Source organism: Oryx dammah, unplaced genomic scaffold (assembly GCF_014754425.2).
Source record: "Oryx dammah isolate SB20612 unplaced genomic scaffold, SCBI_Odam_1.1 HiC_scaffold_5, whole genome shotgun sequence".
In the NCBI taxonomy this organism is placed as follows: Eukaryota; Metazoa; Chordata; class Mammalia; order Artiodactyla; family Bovidae; genus Oryx; species Oryx dammah.
Window position 1 is genome coordinate 94,200,839 of NW_024070189.1, and position 20,053 is coordinate 94,220,891.

The 20,053-nt window shown below is 51.7% G+C and overlaps 1 protein-coding gene across 12 annotated transcripts in view; it reads right to left on the minus strand.

Annotated features, from left to right (window-relative positions):
* The window catches only part of DNM2 (dynamin 2), an 87,730-nt gene that overhangs the window by 53,405 nt on the left and 14,272 nt on the right, over positions 1-20,053 (minus strand). For all 12 annotated transcript variants that reach the window (XM_040240698.1, XM_040240693.1, XM_040240687.1 and 9 more), the window contains exon 2: positions 3,168-3,241. In XM_040240698.1, the coding sequence (XP_040096632.1) occupies positions 3,168-3,241 (74 nt within the window). The remainder of the gene's footprint in view (positions 1-3,167; positions 3,242-20,053) is intronic.

The following is a 20,053-nucleotide window of genomic DNA, read 5'->3' on the forward strand; positions in this document are numbered from 1 at the left end:
AAGAATACTGGAGTGGGTTGCCATCTCCTTCTCTAGGGGATCTTCCCAACCCAGGGATGGAACTCATTGTCTCCTGCGTTGACAAATGGATTCTTTACCACTGAGCCACCAAGGAAGCCCAATGCCTGATATACCCTCCCACAGTCCCCTGCGCTCTCCCCTCTCCGCCTGGCCACAGCAACCCCATGTCTGTCGTACCCAACAGGCTGAGCTCAGGGTCAGCCAGGCCCCTCAGAGCGCTCACACTGCCTCCCTGGCATCTGGCCGAGGCCTAGCTCACATCTGCATTAAGAGACTTTCAATGCCACGGTCAGATGGGGGTGGGGGTGGAGTATGCAAGCTGGGACACAGAAAGGAGCATGCCCAGGTGGGACACCCCGGATCTCTCTCCCCGAGCCCAGCAGGATGCACAGGTGGCTCAGCGTCTTCATCTCCATGGCTCCCACCGACCCCTTCCTGGGACCCCTGCCCCAGAGCTGGTGGTCCCTGTGGTCTCTTCTCTACCTGTGGCCTCAGGATCTGGTCAAACCAGCCCTAAGAATGAGCTCGCGACTGGGCTTTCAAGACAGCCTCCCTGTGTGTCCTCAGGCAAGGGGTCTCAGCCCCCTCCTCTGTGAAGTGAGGCGACAGGAATGGCGATTTCGGCATGACCCCGGGTCAGGCTGTGGGCAGATGTGTGCTCTCCCGGGACTGTCATTTGTCACATGCATCTCTTTCCTCCCCGCCTCTAGAAGGAATTTTCAGTTCCTCCAGCCAGCCACAGTGGGCATCGCTGCCTCAGGGTCTGCACAAGCAACCCCTCTCTGCTGTGAAGCACAGTTGCCATTCCCCAACACACCCCCAAGCACCTGTCAGCCTGAGCTCACACATCACCTCCTGTCAGAGAAGGCCAGCTAGACTCCCTTCACCACCACCACACACTTCCATCCGGGGAGGGCCATGCCTATGTGTCTCCCTCTTGGTCCCCACCCAAGGGTCCCCCCACACTGACCGCCAGCACTAACAGGAGCATCAAGAGGGAAGGTGACAGGACTTTCCTGGTGGCTCAGTGGTGAAGAACTCGCCTGCCAATGCAGGGGACACGGGTTCAATCCCTGGTTCAGGAAGATCTCACATGCTGCAGGGCAGCTAAGCCCGTGTACCCACAACTATCAAGCCTGTGCTCCAGAAACTGCAAGTCACAACTGCTGAAGCCTGAGGGAGGCAACTACTGAAGCCCGCATACCCTAGAGCTCGTGCTACACAACAGAGGCCACAATGAGAAGCCGGGGCACCACAACTAGAGAGCAGCCCCTGCTTGCTGCAACTAGAGAAACACCCTCGCAGCAGTGAAGACTCAGCACAGCCAAAACTTAATAATTTAATTACATTAAAAAACAGAGGAAAGGCGACAGGTGGTGGCAGCAGCCCTGGTCCTACTCACCACTGTGCCCCAGCCTGGGACCAGCTTGTGGCAGGCAGCCCAGTGCTCCCTGGACCGCTGTTGGCTGACAAGTCACTGGGGAGGTGGTGGGAGAGCCCTCCTGCCATGACAAAGCCTGTGACCTTCCACTGCAGAAGCCAGCCAACTTGTTCTCCCAGCAAGCTATGCTGAAGCCATTGGGTTGGCACCACATGGCAAGGGCCTGCAGTGTGCCTGGCACTGTTCTACGGGCTGTATGTGTATTGAATAGCACGGTCTTCACAGCAACTGACAAAGGCAGTACTATTATTATCTTCACTGTCCAGACAGGAAGCACAGCTGTGAGTGGCACTCCCTCCCCAGGGCCAGCCAGCCAGTAAGCTATAGCGCCAGGGTGTGAACCTGGGCAGTATTAGCTCTCAGCCCCCAAAAACCAGGGCAGAGGTTTTCCCAGAGTAGGCAGAGGCCAAAAGCATCAGCATGACCTGGAAACTCATTGAAAATGCAGATTCTCACCACCCTCATCCACCAACCGAGTGAATGTACAACAGAAACCCAATGTGCCAAGCCCTACGTGACTCGGATCCCACTGACATCTCACAATCCAGCCACTGGCCTTCCTGGCACAGCTGACTGGACACTTGAACCCAGAGGAGGCAGCCAATTGGCTTGCCACTGGACCAATCTGTTGCCGTCTCTCACTAGTGTCACACCCTCCTGCAGGTGGATTGGATGAATGAAGATGAGAGGGCGGGACTAGGGTCAGCTGAGTTGTGGAGCCTGAGGTCTGAACCTGCCTGGGTGCCCATCCCAGGTCTGGCGCCCACCAGAAAGGCAGGTGGTTAAACCTCAGGTTCCCCCTCTGGAAAATGGAGATATATTAGCTGCCTCCCCAGAGTGGGGGTGTTTAACACAGCCTGTGGTGAAGCTGGCACCCCAAGTACTGAACCAGCTGTGGCTGACATTCCAGGTCAGTAGGGAAGACTCCGGGGGGCTCAGGAGAGAAGAGAGGTCCCACCTCCAATGGCCCTTTTCACCCATTCCACCCTCTGACATGAGATGCTTTTATAAGGAAGCTAGGTGAGTTTCATGCTAGGAGACATGCCCATGTCATATCAGACTTGTGTAGGAAGAACAGAGGTAGGGGATAGAAAAAGTCTACATGTGGGCCATTCTATATGCAACAGTTAGGCCAGGTATCTCCCTAAAGTCAGTGCTATAATTCAAAAAGAAGTAGTGGGAAAACAAGATTAAAAACAAGAAGTGGTAAGAATGCGGCTCTCATGAAGAGTAGACAGGACAATGAAAGGCAGCGTGGCACTGATCCCAGCAGTTGCAGAAGCAGCCAGGGAAGACCTCTGGAGCACAGCTGACAACCTGAGTATGGACTGGGGTAAGGGAAATGTAGAAATGACGACTTTTCTTGGGTGTGGTTCTGTGAGTGCAAGAGGGTGTCCTTATTGCAAAGGGAGTGCGCCAAAGCCTTTCAGGCTGATGTGTCACACTGTCTGCTATTGATTTTGAAAGTGTCCAGCAAGAATGTATTGTCTAGAGCAAAAAATGTGGTACCTGGCAGCCTAGTCACAGTTGATGCTTGGGCTGGGTGGAGGTGTTCCATGAACCGTGCTTCAACTTCCCTGCACACTGGGAAAAAGGGAGTGCAGACCCAAATGGCCTCCCAGGACACCTCGGAAGCCCCCTGGCTCTCACAAGGCACAGCCACCACACTTGTTTCCTGTTTGGGCTGCCAGCCGCCCCACCGTACCTGTTTTTGAGAAGATGAGCTGCAGGATGAGAGGCCGCCGAGTGACGATTCCTGAACCTCGGGGAAGGAAGTCCCTGTGGGAGGGGAAATGGACAGAAATTACTCATGAGGCCGGCTAGCAGGGGGCAGGAAGTGTGACCACACATGGTGGAGCAATCCCCTCTTGCAATCTGCGTGACTTCAGCAAAGACATCAACCCTAGCAGGGAACCAGGGAATGCTCTGGCCTTGGAGGGTCCTGAGGCCACGGAGGGCCAGGGGAGGGACTGGATCAAAGGCTGGTGACAAAGGGAACCCTTTCCCTTCGGCTGGCCATGTGCCAGCCCCAGCACGCTCAGAGGCCCCTTGTTCTGACAAATGTTTGGACCATCTCCCCCAGACTCAAAAGAGATCAGTACATTTTTTTTTTTTGCAGTTTTTTTTTCCTTTATTTATAATTGAAGGATAATTACAATATTGTGTTGGTTTCTGCCATATATCAACATTTCTGACCTACATGTTTTAAAGTAATATAATGTCATACATATGATATAAAAACTAAAATAAAAGGAAAGTTATTTAATGACAAAATACAACGTGTTTCGGGACTTCCCTGGTGTTCCAGGGGTTAAGATCTTGCCTTCCAACACAGGAGGTGCGAGTGTGATCCTGTTCGGCCAGCTAAGATCCCCACCTGCCTCACAGCCAAAAAACCAAAACATAAAACAGAATATTGCCTTTGCTGTACACCTGAAACATGACATTGTAAATCAACTATACTCCAACAAAAAAAATTTTAAACACCAGAATGTTTTTAACAAAAAAAAAAAAAAAAAAAAGACTTAAAAAAAATTACGATGTGTTTCATGTCCCCAAAAGACAAACTGAAAGAGGTGGGAAGTGGATCACTGGTTGTCATGGGGATGAGAAACAGAGTGGCGAGCTTTCTGGGGGATGAAAATGTTCTAAAACTGGACTGTGGTACTGTTTACTAATACTTACTATAAGTTTCTTAAAAAATCACTGCATTTAAAATGGGTGAATCTCCTATCATGGAAATGATCCCTCAATAAGGTAATTTATTTTTTTAAAAATATGCTATAGATTTTACTATGGAAAAATTCAGGCAATACCTGCACTGACTTACACCTGGTTTCACATAGGGTGGGAAGACTGGAGACCATCCTGAATCATTGAGAAAGGCAACTGAGACTTCCCTGGTGGCCCAGTGGCTAAGACTCCGTGCTCCAGTGCAAGGGGCCTGGGTTTGATCCCTGGTCAGGGAACTAGATCCCACATGTTGCAAGCGAGAGAGTGCACACCACAACTAAAGAACCTGTGTGTTACAACTAAGACCCGGCATGGCCAAGTAAATATATATATGTATTTTTTAAATAAAGGCAATGGAAAGAGCAGGAGATCCAGGTGGGCAAAGGAGTAGAAGCAACCTTCTCAGAGGTCACTAAGGGCATGCAAAGGATTCTGTTTCATGTAAAACGGAGGGGATGACAGAGGATGAGATGGCTGGATGGCATCACTGACTCGATGGACGTGAGTTTGCATGAACTTCGGGAGTTGGTGATGGACAGGGAGGCCTGGCGTGTTGCGACTCATGGGGTCACAAAGAGTCGGACACAACTGAGCGACTGAACTGATACATTTGGATTATCTGAAATTTGTGCAGAACTCTAGGTAAACAATCCTTGGTGCCACCCGGCTCACCAGTACTATGACAGATGGTGTCTCAGAAGCACCCCAGCACCTCTGTCCGGACAGAGCCCCAGAGGAGGGCGTTGGTTCTCAGCACAGGCTCAGAACCTGTTCACCCAGTGGGTGGAGGAAGGGAAGAAGTGTACCCTTGTCACACGCCATGCACTGTGAGGTTTGAGCCCCATCGGACGGTGGGTAGGGTCACCACACTCAGGCAGGGCCCCCTCTGGCTGGACACAGGGATCTGGCAGTGACCGACCACATGGTGTGGAGGCCTTCGAGATAAGGGACCCTGCATAGGCAGGTTGGCTCTGGAGGTCCTATGGGGGTACTACTGGCAAGCAGCAGAGTAGGGTGCTGGAGCAGGATGAATGGACAGGCCCAGAGAGGGGTGCATGAGGTGATGCTGGAGGTCACAACAAGAGGTCACCATTCTTAGAGCAAAGCTACCTGATGGAGTTTAGGGACAGTCAGGGTTTTTGGGGGTTTTTTTTTTGGCCACAGCACACAGCATGCAGGATCTTAGTTCCCCAACTAGGAACTGAACCCTGCAACCCCTGCAGTGGGAGCTCAGATTCTTAACCACTGGACTGCAGGGGAATTCCCTACCTCATTTGCTTTTAAAGGTATGTGACTTTAAAAGAACCCTCTGGCCACTTTTATAAAGAATTGAGGCTTTTGAACTGTGGTGCTGGTGAAGACTCTTGAGGGTCCCTTGGACTGCAAGGGGGGCAAACCAGTCAACCCTGAATAATCATTGGAAGGACTGATGCTGAAACTGAAGCTCCAGTACTTTGGCCACCTGATGTGAAAAGCTGACTCACTGGAAAAGACCCTGCTGCTGCTGCTAAGTCACTTGTCAGTCATGTTCGACTCTGTGTGACCCCATAGATGGCAGCCCACCAGGCTCCCCTGTCCCTGGGATTCTCCAGGCAAGAACACTGGAGTGGGTTGCCATTTTCTTCTCCAATGCATGAAAGTGAAAAGTGAAAGTGAGATTGCTCAGTTGAGCCCGATTCTTTTTTTTTTTTTTTTGAGCCCGATTCTTAGCGACCCCATGGACTGCAGCGCACCAGGCTCCTTTGTCGATGGGATTTTCCAGGCAAGAGTGCTGGAGTGGGGTGCCATTGCCTTCTCCTGATGCTGGGAAAGATTAAAGGCAAAAGTAGAAGGGCGCAGCAGAAGGTGAAATGGTTGGATGGTATCACTGACTCAATGGACGTGAATTTGAGCAAACCCCAGGAGATAGTGGAAGACAGAGGAGCCTGGTGTGCTGCAGTCCATGAGGTCACAAAGAATTGGATGTGACTTGGTGAGTGAACAACTGACTGCTTCAAGGGGGAGGGTGGGAGTGGAGAGGCAGGCAGGAGGTGACTGCCTTGGTCAAGGTGAGTGATGATAAGGACTGGTTTGGGAGACAGCAGAGACCCAGAAGGCATTCAACAGACACTGGACAGAATCCAGAGGAGCTGAGGAGCCAGCTAGCCATGACCAGGGGGACAGGCTGGACGGAGAAGAACCATGGAGGAAGAGGAGAACATCCCAAGGACACACACGAGTCCCTAGAGGAGGAAGCCCGCAGCCCCTGGGAGCACATTCAAAGCCCTCCACACCTTGCACACTAGCCATGGAGCCACGCTCCAGAGGACAAAGACTCTGTGGGCCACCTCGGCCCTGCTCGGGGCACGTCACGCCCGCTTCATGCAGTGTAACCGTCTGAATGTGACTCCCATCCTCCCATTTGGCAGATAAGGAGAATGAGGATCAGTGAGGATTTTGCAACCTGGCCAAGGTCACCAGCTTGTTCACTCAAGTATTACTCACACCAATGGAGCAATGGAGGTGCTGGGGACAAAGAAGACACACCATGGGGGTAAGAGGGCAGTGAGCGAACGAGACAGGAGCAGCGTGGGAATGGAGTCCCCAGGGTCCCACGGGTGGGCTCCCCCACGCTGCTGTGTGCAGCTGAGCCGGCTCCTGTTCTAGCTGACTGGTGTGCCACTGCACGGATGGACTGGTCTGCTCACCCACCAACTGACTGACGCAGATTTGTTGTTCTTGTCGTCACAGTCACTCAGTTGTGTCCAACTCTTTGCGACCCTGTGGACTGTAGCCTGTCAGGCTGCTCTGTCCATGCAGTTCTCCATACAAGAATACTGGACTGGAATGCCATTTCCTTCTCCGGGGGATCTGGGATCGGACCCACGTCTCCTGCTTGGCAGGCGGATTCTTTACCACTGAGCCACCCGGGAAGCCCCTGCAGGAGCGGACCACAGTCTGATCATCCACTCACTAGCTGATGTGGCTTTTGGGGGTCTTCTTCCAGCTCGGGGCCATTACAAATAAAGCCACTCTGAACGTTCTCACCTGTGCCTTTTGTTGATGAATGCCTCATTTCTCTTGCTGAGTCACAGGGCAGACGTGACCTTGAACAGGCAAAACAAGCCTCCGCTGATAGAAATCAGAGCGGTTGGTTCCCCCTCTCCCCTGGTAGGGGGGGTGGGGTGGGGAACTGACTAGAAGGGGCAGGAGGAGACTTTCGGAGATGATGATAACACCCTCTATCTTGATCTGACCAATGCATGCATTTATTTCAAAAATGAAAACAATGAAGGTGTACATCTACAATTAGGATAATGCCACATCTGAGTTCAGTCCCAGGAAGGTCATGAGTACAAGGAGGTCCAGGAAGATGCGCTCACGAAGATTCAGACACTCAAGCACACAGAAAACACTCCATTAAAATCTGCCCACGGACACATTATTATCTTTTTCGTTTCCCAGAGGGGACTAGCTCAGATCTAAAGAATTTTAAAGGGCTTCCCTGGTGGCTCAGTGGTAAAGAATCTGCCTGCAATGCAGGACACATGGCTTTCAATCCCTGAGTCGGGAAGATCCCCTGGAGGAGGAAATGCAACCCACTCCAGTATTCTTGCCTGGGAAATCCATGGACAGAGGAAATCCCATGGTCCATGGGGCCTCGTAGTCGGACTCAATTTAGTGAATAAACAATAGCCAGAAAGAACTTTAAAGCCCATGGAGGAGGATAATTAAATGATGACCCATTCATGTCACTTTGCAGTCACACACACATCCACAAATACATACTCCAAGAACAACAACAAAAAAGAGCTTTTTATCTCCTGACACGGAACTTCCTTCTGGGTGTATCAAGTAAGGAAAACAAAAGGTGCGGAAGAGAGTCTGTGTTTTCTAAGTAAATAAAAAGCCTCAAACCAGAGCCCAGGTTGGCCAAGGGCCTATTGGGAGGGAGAGTCACGGCAGGTTCCGAAACATCTTTGAATTCTACCTCGTCCACATGGACTACTGACTCCAAAAAATACTTTAAGAGTAGCTCACATTTGTCAAGGGCTCCCTGTATGCCAGGCAAGAAGCTGAGGGCTTTTCGGGCTATTTAACCACGACAATACCCGACGAGGTGGGTCTGTGAGCTCATTTTATGGAAGTCACTAGGCCCAGAGGCTGGGCACCGTGAGCACAATGATGACACCACAGACGATGGACAATGAGAGCCTCAGAGGAACATGAGGGCCAGTGTGATGGGTGCTCCAGGCCCTCGCCGGGGAAAGGCGGCTTTCTGGGGCTGGGACTTGGCAGCAAGTGGGAGGGACGAGTAGAGGCCAGAGGAGGCAGAGCCTGAGAAGGAGAAGGCTGAGGGACGAGGCTGGGTGGGCACAGGGGCCTCACACACCAGGCTGGGAGTTCCAGGAGCCCTGGGATCCATCTGATTGTGTATCTAGAAGCCTCAGACTGCACCAGGCACCCTCGGTCTCAACAGTCCCTGAAAAGCAGTCCCCAGAGAGGATGGATACATGTGTATGTATGGCTGAGTCCCCTCGCTATTCACTTGAAACCATCACAGCATATTCATTGGTCAGGTCTACCCCAATTCAAAATAAAAACTTCAAAAAAGGGACTTCCCTGTGGTCCAATGGCTAAGACTCTGTGCTCACATTGCAGGGGGCCTGGGTCTGATCCCTTGTCAGGGAACTAGATCCCACATGCCATGCAACTGAAGAGCTGCAACTAAGACCTGGCACAGCCAAAAAAAAAAAAAAGCACCCCCCCCCAAAATCTCTGAGGGGCTCAGTGAGAGGGCTAAGGTCCCGCTGTGCCCTAAGGCCTGCCCACAGGGTTTCCTGGCACCCAGCAGCAGCGGCATTCCTGGGGCCCTCCTGGTCGGGGGAGTGGAAGGAAGCCACACACACCCCCACCCTCTGGGCCCCCCTGCCGCAACACTGACTGTCCACTTCTCAAGAGGGACTTTCAAGTCTCAATCTTCGGCTTCCTCCTCCCAGACCCCACCCACATTCCACTGGGCACACCAAGTCCCTCCCCTGATTCAAAGTATGAGTTCATGCCCCTCCTCTCTCTTCCCTGTTGCTGCAAGGGCCACAGTGCCCCAGGCTGCCCTTCGTACTGTGTGACCTTGGGCGGGCTTCCCAGCCTCTCTGATTTGGGTTTTCTAGTTAGTAATGGGGAAAGAACCTCCTGCCAATCCAGGAGACGTAAGAGATGCAGCTTCCTTCACTGGGTCAGGAAGATTCCCTGGAGAAGGAAATGACAACCTGCTCCAGTATTCTTCCCTGGAAAACCCCATGGATAGAGGAGCCTCGTGGACTAGAGTCCATGGGGTCGCAAAAGAGTTGGACATGACTCGGTGGCTGGGCATGCATGCACAATGGGAAAATTCCACTTATCTCAGAGGGCAGCTGGGTACCAGACAAACAGGCTCCTCCTCCGCCCATGACTCGCTCCCTGCAGCTCTGGCTCAAACGATACCTCCCTGGGGAGATTTCTCCCATTCTTGTTCACAGGTCCAAGCCCCCCCAACCGTCTTCCAAAGCACAAACACTCTACATGCCACTTATCTGCTTCCTGTCTGCCTCCCAATGTCAGCTCCCCAAAACAGGATCTGGAGTTTATTCTGGTACACAGAAGGTGCTCAATAAGTGTTGTTTAGTCACTCAGCCATGTCCTACTCTTTGGCGACCCCATGGACAGTAGCCCCCCAGGCTCCTCTGTCCATGGGATCCTCCATAGAATACTGGAGTGGGTTGCCATTTCCTTCTCCAGGGGAATCCTCCTGCTTTAGGGATCAAACCTGCATCACCTACAGTGCAGGTGGATTCTTTCCCACTGAGCCACCGGGGAAGCCCTCCAACAAATGTTAACTCTGATAGTTTCAGCACCATCCCTGTCCTCTAATCCACTGGGCCAGCCCTGGCCCCAGGCGTCTGACCCCTACTCCTCCCAGGTCATAGGTGGTTATCCTCCTCAAACAGAGGCCTGGGCCTCCAAGCCTTCCTCCTGCAGAGGTCACATGACTGATCCCAGGTTTGAGAGGGTCTCTCACCTGTCCATCCTCCCAGGACAGCCCCCTTTCAGCTGAGCGCCTCTTCTCTCAGCCATTGTTAGACTCTCCCCTGTGCTTCTGGCCTCCAAGCCTTTGCAAAGGCTGTTCCCTCTGCCAGGAAAACCCTTCCGCTCAGGCTCTGCAGGTGCAGCAGATTGCACCTCTCTCTCCCAAATGCACACCCTCCGCTTCCCACTCCCACCAACAGGGCCTCCAGCAAAGGGCCAGGACTGTGTCGGGACAAGACTTCACCTAGACTGGTCACCACTGGATCCACAGCACCTAGATCAGTGCCTGTCACACAGCTGTTGTCGTTTAGTCACTCAGGGGTGTCTGACTCTTCCAGATGCCATGGACTGTAGCCCCGCCGGGCTCCTCGGTCCATGGGATTCTCCAGGCAAGAACACTGGAGTGGGTTGCCATTTCCTTCTCCAGGGGATCTTCCCGATGCAGCAATCAAACCAGCATCTCCTGTTTGACAGATGGATTCTTTACCACGGAGCCACTTGGGAAGCCCTGTTATAAAGCAGGTGCTCATGCGACGCTGAATGGACTCTGGAGCCAACGCCCAGATCCGCTCCCACCCTGGGCAAGACTCTGTCCTCCCTGGGCACTGGTCCTGCTGTCTCTGGGATGGAAGGACACCACCCTTCGCCAGGATGCATGACCTAGAGCGAGTCACGACACCCTCTTGGAGCCTCGGTCTCTGGGCTCTGAGACGGGCCGCCTCTCCCTAGAAGGTGCCGCGGGCTCTTGGAAAGGCAGTGGGGGCTGAGAGGGAAAGGCACAGCAGCAGGAGGAGCCGTGGGCCACTCAGAAGCCCGGCTGTGTGTTCACTTCTGAAGGGAACGCAAGGCCTCTCCTGCAGCACTTTGACTTCCACCCCTCTCCCCACCCCCAGAAGGGTGGAGACACGGAACAAAGGAAACCAAGAGGACCCCCAGAGAGGGCAAACACAGAAGCTAGCAGCGGATGAACCAGCCCAATCCAGAGCCTGTGAGGGCCCAGGCAAGGGCCCAGACTGGGATCATCCCTCCCTCATAATCAAATCCTCCCCAGGCTGGATTTCCCTGCTGGTTCAGGTGTTAAGACTCCACCCTTCCACTGCAGGGGACGTGGGTCTGATCCCTGGTCTGAGAAGTTCTGCATGCTGCAAGGTATACCAAAAAAAAAAAATCCTCATGGGGTCACCCTAAGCCTCAGTGTGGCTGGGAGACATCAGCCCAATGCCAGACACAGGAAGAGCTCCTGGCTTGGAGCCCCACGTGCCAGAGTAATACCAACTCCCTCTCTCAGGCTCTCATACAGGGAATCCTGGGCTGCCCACCCAGCCCAGCTCTAATCCATTCTGAGCAACATCTCAGTAAACCCTCTGGGATTCCCTGGTGCCTCATACAGAAAAGAATTTGCCTGCAATGGTTTGATTCCTGGGTCGGGAAGATTCCCTGGAGGAGGAAATGGCAACCCACTCCCGTATTCTTGCCTGGGAAATCCCATGGACAGAAGGGCCTGGAGGGCTACAGTCCATAGGGTACAAAGAGTCAGACACAACCGAGCGACTAAACAACAACAAACCTGAACGATGTCAGGGCCGATACTCCCATTTTACAGGTAGGTAGACTAAGGCTCTGTTTCAGGACCTGCCCAGGTCACTCAGAAAGGAAGCAGCAGAATCAGGAGGGGAACCTGGGTGGGACACCAATGAAGCAGAGCCCCTAGTTGCCCCCCTCACCCACCCAGGGGGCCTCTTTGCGGTATTACTAGAACAGAAACAGAGGTCATCACGACTCCAAGGCTATATAGTCTCCAAGGCTATAGCATCCAGTCTGTGCACACCCCACCGGTCCCAGCCCTGCTCCCTGACTCGCCCATGTCCCCTCCTGATACCAGCCAACAGTAACCATCGGTCACCTGCCTGCCCTCAGTGTCCCAAGGCAGGTGCCACTGTGTGTTCTGGTCAACCCAAGGGGCAGGCAGTGTGGTTACACCCCTGACTCAGACCACAGGACCCCTCTTGTCTCCCACCCTGCCCAGAGGCAAGTCCTGTTGGCTCCATCTCCGAATGGAGCCTGAATGGGCCCTTTCCCTCCATATCCAAGGCCTTCTGCCTGGCCCACCAGTGGCTGCCCCTCACCTGCCCACCCTCAACCTTACACTCTGTTCTTCCCAGAGCAGCCATAGGCCACCTGTGGACACCAAGTTAGGCATGACCCCCCCCTCTGTTCAGAGCCCTCCCAGGACTCCTACCTCACTCAGGTTATAAGTCCAGGTCCTGGGGACTTCCCTAATGGTCCAGTAGTTAAGACTCCGTGCTTCCACTGCAAGGAACATGGGTTTGATCCCTGGTTGGGGAATGAGGACCCCGCATGCCACAGACCATGGCCAAGGGGGAAAAAAAGTCCAAGTCCTTCTTACAGCCCATGGGACTTTCCTGGCATCATCTTCCCAGTCACCTTGCTGCCCTCACCTCCTCCTATCATCCCCTTGCTCAGCTGGTTCCTGCCACACTGGCCTCCTCCATGTTCACCAAGCCCACCAGGCACAGTGTACCTCAGGGCCTTTGCACTGGCCGCTCCATGGGCCTGGAGTCCTCTCCCTGCAGCCTTCACACGGTCAGCTGGCAACTCCTGGCCTCTCTCCTCCCTGCTCCACCACCGATATGCAGCAGCTCCCCCTCCATCACCCACCACCCTGCTCAATTCTTATTTCTACTCATAACTGCCTCCTTCCAGCCTGTTGATTTGCTCACATGGTTGTGGTCTGTCCCTTCCCAGCCACTGCCCTTCAGAAGAGTGGCAGCTTCATGGGGCAAAGGTCCTCCATCTGGCACATTCCCTAGTCTCTCCCCAGCTCCCAGGCATAGAGCCCAGCATGAGGCAGGGGACCGGTGCTTACAGCATGAAGGTCCAAACCTGCCATCGTACAGGTAAGGAGGCTGAGTCCAGACGGCAATGGGACCATGGGACAGGTCGTGGACACCTTCACTGGCTTTCACAATCCCACTCCCAGGTGCCACCCTTCACAATATTCCCAGCAGGCTCCTCCCTGTTCAGGAATCCTGCAGGTTCCGGGGCCAGCCCCGCCCCTGGCACTCAGCCATCTGGTCACCTGCTCTGTGCCCACATGGCCAGGCCAGGGGCAAAGGCAGGAAGCAGCCCACGGGACCGATGGCCCGGGCACTGGGCCTCTCAGCCCCCGGTTAGCATCCAGATGGGGCCACTTCCACTCCAGACAACCTGTGCAGGTCAGGTCATACCTGTGTACCTCAGTTTCTTCATCTGTCAAGTGAAGTAAGGTAGATTGAAAGGTCTGCAAGAGTTCTTACTAGGAAATCAGTCCTGAATATTCACTGGAAGGACTGATGCTGAAGCCGAAGATCCAAAACTTTGGCCACCTGATTTGAAGAGCCTACTCATTGGAAAAGACCCTGATGCTGGGAAAGACTGAAGGCAGGAGGCGAAGGGGGCGCCAGAAGACAAGATAGCTGGGTGGCATCACCAACTCAATGGACATGAGTTTGAGCAAACTCCGGGAGATAGGGAAGGACAGGGAGGCCTGGCGATCTCTCAAAGAGTTGGGCACAACTTAGCGACTGAACATCAACAACAAAGAAAAACTGAACACAGTATGAGTCAGATCACATCCCACCTTTGCTCAAAGCACACCCCCTGGGCCCTGCAGTAGCCTCCAAGCCCTGAGCAATCATCCCATCCTTCTCTGCCCTCACCCCCACCTTCACCTCGCTCACTCTTTCTGGCCACACTGGTGGTAAAGTAGAGCAAGCAGGCCAAAGCAATTCCTGCCTCAGGACCTTTGCACATGCTCATTCTCCACCTGGAATGACTTCCAACTCCCCCTCCCCAGTTTTTCCACAATCCTGGCTTCCTCTGGTCACTCAGGACTCAACTCAGATGTCACCTCCCTGAGAGGCCTGACTGTCCTCTTCTGACGGCCCCTGTCCTGGCCCTCGAGTTTTCCTGAGTGGGTTTGCAAGAACGGCTACTCCCCGCGGCAGTGCTTTCTGGAGTGAGCCCATCAACCACCTCGAGGCCCATCAGCAGGGAATTGGCTAAATCAGCCTTGGAACTGTCCCAGGGAGCAATCCAGGCCACATCACTAAAAGCAAAGTGCGATGGGCAGAACAGTTTGTGTGCTCCAATTTTTTCCTTCTGCCTGTGTAGGGACAGTAAGCATGAAGGTGACACCCTGAGGTCTTAATGGAGGTCGCTGTTAGAGTGAGAATGGAAGACCATCAATTTTATAATCTCCGATTTTATAATCGCCATTTGGATTTTGGTGTTTTGTAACTTTTTCTTTTTGGCTGTGCTATGAGGCATACAGGATCTTAGTTCCCTAACCGAGGCTCGAACCCGTGCCACCTGCATTGGGAGCATGGAGTCTTAACCACTGAATCACCAGGAAACCCCATTTTATAATTTTTTGAATTGTGCTAGTGCTGGAGAAGACTCTTGAGAGTCCCTTGAACTGCAAGGAGATCCAACCAGTCCATCCTAAAGGAAATCAGTCCTGAATATTCATTGGAAGGACTGATGCTGAAACTCCAATACTTCGGCCATCTGATGCGAAGAGCCGACTCACTGGAAAAGATCATGATGCTGGGAAATACTGAAGGCAGAAGAAGGGGCCAACAGAAGATGAAACGGTTGGATGGCATCTCCAACGGGAGGGGGAGGTGGAAGATGGTGAATGACAGGGGAGCCTGGCGTGCTGCAGTCCATGGGGTTGCAAAGAGTTACAACTTAGTGACTGAACAAGGAACAACAACATTATAACAAGCAAATAGGAATTTGTAAGTTTTTTTTGGCCACAACCAGGAGTCTTGCGGAATCTTAGTTCCCCAACCATGCTCTCTTTCCCCAACCATGCACTGAACCGGGGCCACAGCAGTAAAGGTGCCAAGTCCTAACCTGGATGGCCAGAGAATTCTAATTTGTAACTTTTCAGTTGTAGTGAGGCTCCAAAGGCACTGTCCGGCCAAGCCGCATTTTTAGAGGTGACGAGGAAACCATGGGTAACTGGAAAACCGAGCTCTCAACTCCACCTCCCAGGAGGCCCTCTGACACCTCCTGGCTGCTCTACACTGCAGCAGGGGGGCCTGACCTGTATGGCCTTGCCAGCAAGGTCACTCACTTCCTAGGCCTTGTGTCATCTGCAAAATGGGATGTGGCAGGGGTGGGAGGAGACAGCGCAGGTGCAACGGAGGTACTGGGTGCTCCTGCGAAACTGTAGCCCCTGGGCGGGGGTCAGCCACGTGGGATTTCTAGCTCTGCAGAGGTCTACCACCCAGAGGGGCCTAACCGACCCCAGGGGCAGGGTGTTGGTAAATACAGGAAGGCAGGGCAGCGCCCCACCCCATTCCCGGCATTCCAGAACCATCCTCTTTGCAGGCTTCCTTCAACCAAGAAGGTGGGGCTTCCCTGGTGGCTCAGTGGTGGAGAATCTGCCTCCCAGTGCAGGGAACAGGGGTTCGATCCCCAGTCCGAGAAGATCACACATGCTGCAGAGGAACTAAGCCCATGTGCCACAACTACTGAGCCCTAGAGCCTGTGCTCTGCAACAGCAGAAGCCATGAGAAGCTTCTCATCGCCATGAGAAGCTTCTCATCGCAATGAGAAGCCTGCACACAACTAGAAAGGAACCCCCCGTTGACTACAACTAGAGAAGAGCCCGTGCAGTGACGAAGACCCAGCACAGCCAAATAAATAAAATTATTCAACAACAAAATAAAAGAGCAAGAGGGTAGACGATTGGCCTCTGGGGATGAGTATGCTCCCTCACCTCCCAGCGTGATGGGGTGTCACACTGAGGAACCGGCCAAGGCAGAGCAGGAGCACAGTCTCATACAAAACAGCAAGGCCTTCCCGTCCTTCCCCAGGCGGTCTCTCTCCACTCCCTAGAGCCCGCCTTTCAGAGAATCCTGACTTACACAGATGTGCCCCTTCGCTCTGCTCAGTCCCAACATCCTTAGACTAAGTCCCCAAGGTCACAGTCACATCCCCGCGCCCCTGTCTCCCAGGCCATCCCTGCTGTTCTCAGGCAGCAGGCAAAGAGGGTTTTTCAAACCGCAGGCCAGATCATGCTGCACACGCTTAAAACCCACCTGGAGGGACTTCCCCGGTGGTTCAGTGGCTAAGACTCCACCTGCCCAACACAGGGGAGCCCGGGTCCGATCCATGGTCAGGGAACCAGATCCTACATGCCACAGTTAAAGATTCCTCGTGCTGCAACTTAGATTAATCAGCACAGCCAGATTAAAACAAACAGAAAAATCACCTGTAGGTTCCTGCACACCTGGAAAAGAATCAGTGTCCTCCTCCTCACAGCCCACAAGGCCCTGCCTGCACCAGTATTCTTGCCTGTAGAATCCCATGGACAGAGGAGCCTGGCAGACTACAGTCTATGGGGTCGCAAAAGAGTTGGACACGATTTAGCAACTAAACAATAAAATAAGCATAAAAAACAGTGCCTGGCCCATCAGGTCGTTGGCAGGCAGGACTAGAAGGACGAGTCACATGAAGCCCAGTGCCTGGCACACGTGGGGCCCTGTTCCACAGGATCGTTCACAAAGGGATGGGGATGGAGGGGGATGTCACCCTCTGGCACTCCCAGAAGGTTTCTGGCATGAAGATTCTAAGTCTGCCCTCTTTTCAGGACAGCAGCCCCCTTCCAGGGATCAGCCCTTAGCCTAGCAGACGCACAAATCTGTCGACCTCCAAGCTGGAGAAAACAAGAAATGACCTAAAAGCGCGTGCAGAAAACACACTCACGATTACCAAAGAGGTTAGAGGGGTGGGAGGGGGAAGATAAATGAGGAGGTTGGGATTAACATATCCATACTACTATATATAAAATAAATAACACAGACCTACTGTATAGAACACAGAACTATTTTCAGCATCTTATAATAACCTTTCATGGAAAAGAATCTGAAAAAGAACAATACACTCTTTTTGTATATTCTGTGTATATAACTGAATCACTATGCTGTACACCTGAAATTAACACGTTGTAAATCAACTATATTGCAATTAAGGGAGGAAAAAAAGCCTCATGCAAGAGAGTGACTGGATTTAGTGAGACCGAGGAATACTACACAGCTGTAAAGACAGCACAGAGCAAGGGAAATACAGCCAAGTCAATGACAATAGCTGGAGACATCAACACCCCACCTTCAGTAACAGGCTTCCCTGGTAGTCCAGGGCTTCCCTGGTGGCTCAGATGGTAAAGAATCTGCCTGCAAAGTGGCAGACCCAGGTTCAATCCCTGGGTCAGGAAGATCCCCCTGGAGAAGGGAATGGCTACCCACTCCAGTATTCTTGCGTGGAGAATTCCATGAACAGAGGTTATAGTCCGTGGGGTCACAATGAGTAGGACATGACTAAATGACCACCACTTTCACTTTTGCTGGTGGTCCAGTGGTTAGGACTCTGGGCTTTCACTGCGCAGGGCATGGGTTTGATCCCCAGTTGGGAAACTAAGATGCTATGAGGCAAGGCCAAAACAAAAAAACAAAAACAGAAAAAAATCACTGGACAAAAGATGGCTGAGGAGATAAGAAAATGCAAACTCCACCACCATAAACCAACAACCACCACCATAAACCAGTAAGACCTCAAGGCATGTATAGAGCACCCCACCCGCAAGAGCAGAATCTTATCAAGGGCACCTGGAATAGGTTTTCCAGGATAGGCCACATTTGAGGTCATAAAATGATAATGAGTAACCGTGAAAGGCCTGAATGAAATCATACAAAGTATGTTTTGTGACCACACTGGCAGCAAGTTTGAAAAAAGTAACAGCAGGAAAGTTTGGGAAATTCACAAATATATGGAAACTAAACCATATATTCCTAAATAGCCAGTGAGTCAAAGAAGAAATCACAAAGGGAATTAGAAAATACTTTGAGATGAATGAAAATGAAAGCACAACATCAGAAATCTTGTAGAGCACAGCTAAAGTGGTACACAGAGGGAAATGTATAGATGGAAGGAGGAGAAGGGGACGACCGAGGATGAGATGGCTGGATGGCATCATCGACTCGATGGACGTGAGTCTGAGTGAACTCCAGGAGTTGGTGATGGACAGGGAGCCCTGGCGTGCTGTGATTCATGGGGTCGCAAAGAGTCGGACACGACTGAGCGACTGAACTGACGTTAAAGGAGAAGACTGCAATTTTGTACATGTCAATTATACCTCAATAAAGATTTAGCAACTTTTTTCTAATTAAAAACCATTTTAAAATTTGTTTTTAGAAAGAAGAAAGATTTTTAATTTAAAATTGATCTTCCACTGGGGCTTCCCTGGAGGGCCAGTGGTTGACTCCATGTTTCCACAGCAAGGAGCATGGTTTCAATCCCTGGTTTGCAGAACTAAGATCCCACATGCCCCACATTGCAACCCCCCCCCCAAAAAAAATGAAGAAAGAAATCTGAATAGACCCATAACAAGTAAAGCAAAAACCTACCCACAAAGAAAGGCCTGACTCAAACAGCTTCACTGGTCAACTCTCACAAACATGTAAAGAATTAATACCAACCTTTCACAAACTCTTCCCCAAAACAGAAACACCTCCTAGCTCATTTTATGAGGGCAGCATTACCCTGATACCAAAGCTAGACAAAAATATCACAAGAAAACCACAAATCAGTATCTCTTATGAATAAAGACACTCAAGAAAATCCACAACAAAATACTAGCAAACTAAATCCGGTAACATAAAAAAAATATGCCATAGGGACTTCCCCGGTGGTCCAGTGGCTAAGATACCGACCTTCCAAAGCAGGGCACCTGGGTTTGATCCCTGGTCAGGGAACTAGATTCCATATGCCATAACTAAGACCTGATGCAGCCAAATAAATAAATTAAACATTAAAAAAAAAATATGCCATAGTCAAGTGAGATTTATTCCAGGAATGCAGTGTTAGTACAAATGGAAAAACGAATCAATGTAATACACCATATTGGGCTTCCCTGATGGCTCAGTGGTAAAGAATCCACCTGCCAATGTAGGAAACATGGGTTCAATGCCTAGTCCAGGAAGATTCCACATGCCTCGGAGCAACTAAACGCACGTGCCACCAACTACTGGGCCTGTGCTCTAGAGCCAGGGAGCTGGAACTACTGGAACCTGAGCCCCAGAGCCCGGGTTTCAAAAGAGAAGGCACCACAGTGAGAAGCCCAAGCACCGCATCCAGAGGGTAGCTCTCCTCATGGCCCACTCGCTGCAACCAGAGAAAAGCCTACACAGCAGCGAAAACCCAGTTCAGCCAAAAGTAAGCAGAGGAACATTATCATTTTTTTAAATTTCACCATATTAACAGAATAAACGACAAAACTGTACGATTATCTCAATAGATGCAGAAAAAGCATTTGGCAAAATGCAACACCCTTTCGTGAAAAAGACACTCAACAAACTAGGAATAGAAGGGAACTTCCTCATCTTAATGGGTTTCCCTGGTGGCTCAGCTGGTAAAGAATCTGCCTGTAATGAGGGAGACCTGGGTTCGATCCCTGGGTTGGGAAGATCCCCTGGAGAAGGGAAAGGCTACCCACTCCAGCATTCCGGCATGGAGAAGTACATGGACTGTATAGTCCATAGGGTCGCAAAGAGTCGGACATGACTGAGCAACTTTCCTCTTCTTCTCATCTTAATAAAGGACAGATATATCTACACAAAACCCACAGCTAATGTCATACTTAACAGTGAAAGACTGAAAGCTTTCCCACAAAGATCAGGAACAAGACAAAGATGCCCACTCTCACTTCTGCTCAACATCGTATGGGGGGTGTCCAGCCAGAGC